We start from the raw sequence: 5,021 nt of genomic DNA, 5'->3' as shown, positions 1-5,021 counted from the left end.
CATTTACTTACTAAACAATAAATAAAGAATAAATCAACTGTACTCCGCTACCGATATTATATTTTGAACAGTGATAGAGAAGGATAATTAGTATATATACTTCAAATACGATTGTAATTAAACTTGGAAAAAAGAATTTTGCAACAGGCCAAATTTACATCATTCTCAGTCCTGTAAAAAGTTTGAACTGCTTAAGCATACTTGGTTTAGCATCAAGCATAATTTTTAATAAACCGTATAAAAGCTCTTGCAGAAATACAAAACTTACGAGGACTTCTGTCGTAAAGAAACAGTTGAGGTATATTTCCTACGACCAATGTATAGAGAAGCGACCGAAATATGCTTGAAAAGAGAAATTAATAATAAAAACGAACGAGTCAAATCAGCTTTAAGCGACAAGCCTATATGCAAAAACGGACAAAGTACGCTTTCAGAAATAATTTTGTAAAAGAACCGCCGCAATTTTATCGCTTCTAGTAATGTCTCCAGTTTGTGGAGAAACGATCAGACATAATGAAATGAAATCAGTGAATGATAATAGGTCATTTGCGATAACAATAGTTAAAAATGGAGAAATATAAAAAGATTTGTAAACGGGACCAATCGGTGAATTAGCCCTACAAGATGTAAAAGTTTCATTCTAATAGGTTAATCCAGTAAGGAGCATTCGAAAAACATGCATAAAAATTAGGTCTTTGCAGTAGACAGTAGTTGACAATAAACAAATGTAAAAAATTCTTTAACGGAATCAACGGAAGAACGTGAAGTATACGATGCGTTCAGAATCATCCCGCTTGATCAAATTGTTTCGAAGAAATCGGGGAACGTACATAAAAAGAAAGAAAAACAATATTTTCATCGAGTTGAGATACTTTCGCTCTTTTTTGAAGTCAGTATAAAAATAAATTCTCAACGCGAGAATTGATTGTAATTTTAATAAATAAATAAAAAAAAAAGTATAAAAATAAGACTTGCGCTTTCGCATTCACGACCAATCACCAATGCGTATCCATATACCACGGAGCCCGCTCCCAGGAAACGGCTCTTTGTAGTTATTATTCGAAGTTTATACATATTCGTCTGTTCGTTCTTGCTATCGAATTTTATTATTTATAAAATTACTTTTAATCAAAATGAGTAGAAAAGATAATTATGATATTTATGTTGGTGGTAAATCTGGAATTTTCAAAGGTAATTGTAAATACTTAATTCTAACATTATGTCTACTTTAATCTGAAAAATCGGATGTTTTACAATAGGTTAGGAGAATACATTAACCTAAAAAGATCGTTTTTATTTTATGTACGAAATATTGTGTTAATAATAATGGCAGCTAAACGAAATATATAAAATTCAATTGTGCATTTTATCGACAGGTGTAAGAGTAGATAAAAAACAATGTACATCACAAAATATACAGAATTTGGCTTCCATAACTAATAACGATGAGGTTACGACAATGTCTTGGGGTGATGATGAGGAAAGAGAAATTCTAATTGCGTGTGGTGTAAAAGACATTAGGAGGTCATGTATAATAAGTCATTTATCGATTATACTGAAATTTCATTTATTATTTATACAAATATCATAACTTCTTTTATTTTACAGTATAAAAGTTTATGATACCGATTGTTCAACATTTACATGTTCCTTCTTTTGCAATATTGGAGCAGGAAAAATTACTGGCATATCTCGATATAATGAGTAAGTAACTTTTAGAAATATCAAATAGTATTGCGGTGTATAATTTTAATATGAGATTTTATTTACAGAGCAATTTTGTCTGCTGTACAATCAGGAGAAATAAAACTCTGGCGATTTCAAGAAGATGGATTTTTGATGAATGCTGGTAAAAATTTAGATAAAATGCGTCATTCGAGAATAAATAAACAAATAATAGCTACTGGAGGTCAAGAACATGCATTAAAATTATTTGATATAGAAAAACAAACACAAATATTTATAGAGAAAAATGTACCTCCTGATTGGTTACAGTTAAGGGTTCCTATCTGGATTTCTGATATAGATTTTCTTCCTGGTACAGAAGAAATTGTTACAACTAGTAAATATGGATATGTAAGATCTTAATTGATATATGTATGATTCTAATATGTAGTTGTTACATTATGTAAACATTTTTTCATTGTACAAAAATGAAACTTTTAAGGTGCGTTTATATGATCCAAAATCACAAAGAAGACCTGTTATAAATGTTGAAGTAAAAAATGAAGCATTAACAACTTTAACTGTGGTGCCACAAAAAAGGTATGTGTATATAACATACATAACAAAATGTAATGTATATTTTTTAACGGATATCATACATAAATATGAAAAATTGATTATCTAATTGTAGGCAGATTATAGTTGGTTCTGGCAAAGGTATAATGAATCTCATAGACTTAAGAAAACCAGCTAAAGTATTAAATACATATAAAGGATCAGTTGGAGCTGTAACAGGAATAGCTTGTAGTAAAATTGAACCTTACATTATTAGTGTTGGTTTAGATAGATTTTTGCAAATACATCATATGAATACAAAAGAATTATTAAGAAAGGTAAAAATAATTTAGTATTGGGAAATTTTATATTAAAGAATGGTATTTATCAAGTATTTAATTTAATCAAGTTGCTATTTATTATATATTGTCCTATATTGCAGGTATATTTAACATCAAAAATATCATGTATGTTGTTACGTTCAGAGTTTTCATTTGCTATGAATAAAGAAGTTAACGAAGAAAATACACAACAGTGTAAGAATAAAACCACTAAGAATTTTCAAGGAAAACAGCAAACTATGCAAAGCAATTCAGATTCTGATTCAGAATATGATATGTTATTTGAGAAAATGCCAGTAATTAGTAACAAAGTAGATAGATCAATGGAAAGAAAGCAAAGGAAAACAAATCCTTCAAGATTAAATAATGAAATTGTAAGTGATTTGTTATATTTCTTTTCTTTTCTAATTGATTTACAAACTTCAATTAATGAAGATAAATGATATTCTTTTTATTTTTTAATATGCAGATTTCCCGTAAACATGAACTAAGGAAAGATGAACTGTCAAAAAGACAGCATAAGAAGATAAAGAAGTCAAATTCGTTAATAAAATAAGTAAGATAATAGTAATCACGAATTATCAGCATCTAATATTAATTATTAGTATTGTTCACAAGTAATAATGAAAATCTTTTTATATTTTCATATGTTTGATATATGTCATATCTTATAAAATTTTTAAAAATTTGTATTAGATAGAGAATATTAAAGATGTTAATACATATGTATAGTATAATATAAAGATAGGGTAAAGGCACACAGAAATCATTACAAACAATGAAATAAAATGTCTCAGTTACGATGTATTTTGTCACTCAGCAATTCGTTTTTTTTTTTTTTTTCATTTGTACCTTACATGTACAAGGGACATGAATAATACGCTAATAGCTTTTGCCCTGGATATACAGTACTGCGACGCGACTAAGTGTACTGTCTAATTATTCGATTAATTCTTTTTATTGTACAATTTATTCTTAATACCTTGTTTATAGTGTTTTGGTTCATGAATGCAGCATATACCGACTTCAATGGTTTCTCACACAACAGTAACAATGTTTTCTGTTAATGTTACATTAACTTGTGCTTTCAGCTACAACATGTAATAATATTGAAATCGGATGCGCTGCAGAATGTAGGCTACTGTAGATTTCTTTACGTCTAAAAACTAGAAAAACAGTGAACGTGACAACTTGTAAAGTTGAAACGTATTTTGTACTAAAAGGAAATAATATTCGCAGCTATAGCACACTAAATCTTATTCGGCTACAATCATTTCAGCTGTACAAAAATCATTGTCCCCTCGCTACGCCTCTTGATAATTAATACTAACGTAAATTTGCTTTATCCTGACTGTGCTCTCATTTGAAATGGAATATTTATTCTTATCCTTGTAAATGTACCTAGGAATAAACTCACTAAATTACAGGCACTGTCCCCTTCAAGATTCAAATAGGTAGTTTTCATCTATATTTCTGTAGACGAAATGGAGCTTTGTGCCAAAAAGGAAAATATATTCCCCGGCACAGAGGCCACTTATATACAGATTTCCACATAAATGTAACACATGCAGATATCCTGCATAATTTATAATTCCACCTCTTCTTACATGCAGTAAGCGTAGAATGAAGTCTGTTTCAGGCTGAAACAGTGTTTTTTTAATAAAACATTTTTACAGGAATGCTTTCTGCCACTCATTTTATAATTTGTTATTTAAACAATATACAATATTGAGTAGAGCTTCTATTTTATATAACTCTCAAATACAGTTCAATATCGGTGCTTGTTTAATCTTTGTATGATACTATTAATTTTATAAATATTTACGAGAACCAATTTTCGCAGTTTTCGAAATAATTTCTTTTAACTAATCATCACTTACATGTAAAAAATAACAACATAAAATACAATTATAAAATGTTTCATTTACTGTATTTCTTTTCGAATGCCACTTGTTTCTTTGTCAGTGATTAATAACGTATTGAATTTAGTGAGAAATCGTAAAAATTTTAACATGTTCTCTTTTCAAAAGGAAAATTTGTGAACATATTAGTTAATTTATAAAAATCTCTTGCATATAAAGCAAACACAAACATAGAAATATTTAAAAGAAGCGCTACAAAGTAAAATTACATGTATGTATATACACACAAGTCTAAAAAGACTTAATATGTTCGTAATTAAATAGTTTCATAAATAACTTGAACGAAGTGTTGCAAGTATTTTTATACATTAATTAAAATACCCGTGACAACGCACATTAGTTGTGGAATTGTTATTTTTCACATTTTGTAGGCCTTTCAGTACTTAATAATGTATATTCATCTCATAAATGTTATTTCTTAAAAAACGTACATGAAATAATAACATATAAATTTAACAAGTATTGCTTTCCTGTTGTGAAACATTTCGTGAAGCTTATGTAGAAGTTAGATAATACAATTAATTTCGAACATTTTATC

General features: G+C 28.5%; 1 protein-coding gene across 1 annotated transcript; it reads left to right on the top strand.

The window, feature by feature from the left end:
* Nucleotides 1-1,045: 1,045 nt before the first annotated feature.
* On the top strand, nucleotides 1,046-3,380 carry LOC117242001 (WD repeat-containing protein 74). The gene is made up of 8 exons (XM_033508330.1): nucleotides 1,046-1,191; nucleotides 1,377-1,524; nucleotides 1,609-1,704; nucleotides 1,773-2,076; nucleotides 2,168-2,265; nucleotides 2,357-2,558; nucleotides 2,663-2,935; nucleotides 3,031-3,380. Exons 1-8 carry the CDS (start codon nucleotides 1,134-1,136, stop codon nucleotides 3,115-3,117), a joined length of 1,266 nt encoding a protein of 421 aa, XP_033364221.1. The 5' UTR covers nucleotides 1,046-1,133; the 3' UTR covers nucleotides 3,118-3,380.
* Nucleotides 3,381-5,021: the final 1,641 nt, after the last annotated feature.

Source organism: Bombus vosnesenskii, unplaced genomic scaffold, assembly GCF_011952255.1.
Source record: "Bombus vosnesenskii isolate JDL3184/JDL3185 unplaced genomic scaffold, Bvos_JDL3184-5_v1.1 scf7180000016262, whole genome shotgun sequence".
NCBI classification, from domain to species: domain Eukaryota; kingdom Metazoa; phylum Arthropoda; class Insecta; order Hymenoptera; family Apidae; genus Bombus; species Bombus vosnesenskii.
Note: the sequence above shows the minus strand (reverse complement) of the source record. Positions and strands in the feature narration are given on the sequence as shown.

Excerpts from the sequence above, each read along its gene's own strand:
- LOC117242001 (XM_033508330.1), top strand. The coding sequence starts at position 1,134 with ATGAGTAGAAAAGATAATTATGATATTTATGTTGGTGGTAAATCTGGA. Across the intron at positions 1,192-1,376 it reads TAAATCTGGAATTTTCAAAG|GTGTAAGAGTAGATAAAAAA; the intron begins GTAATTGTAAAT and ends TTTTATCGACAG. Across the intron at positions 1,525-1,608 it reads GGTGTAAAAGACATTAGGAG|TATAAAAGTTTATGATACCG; the intron begins GTCATGTATAAT and ends TTTATTTTACAG.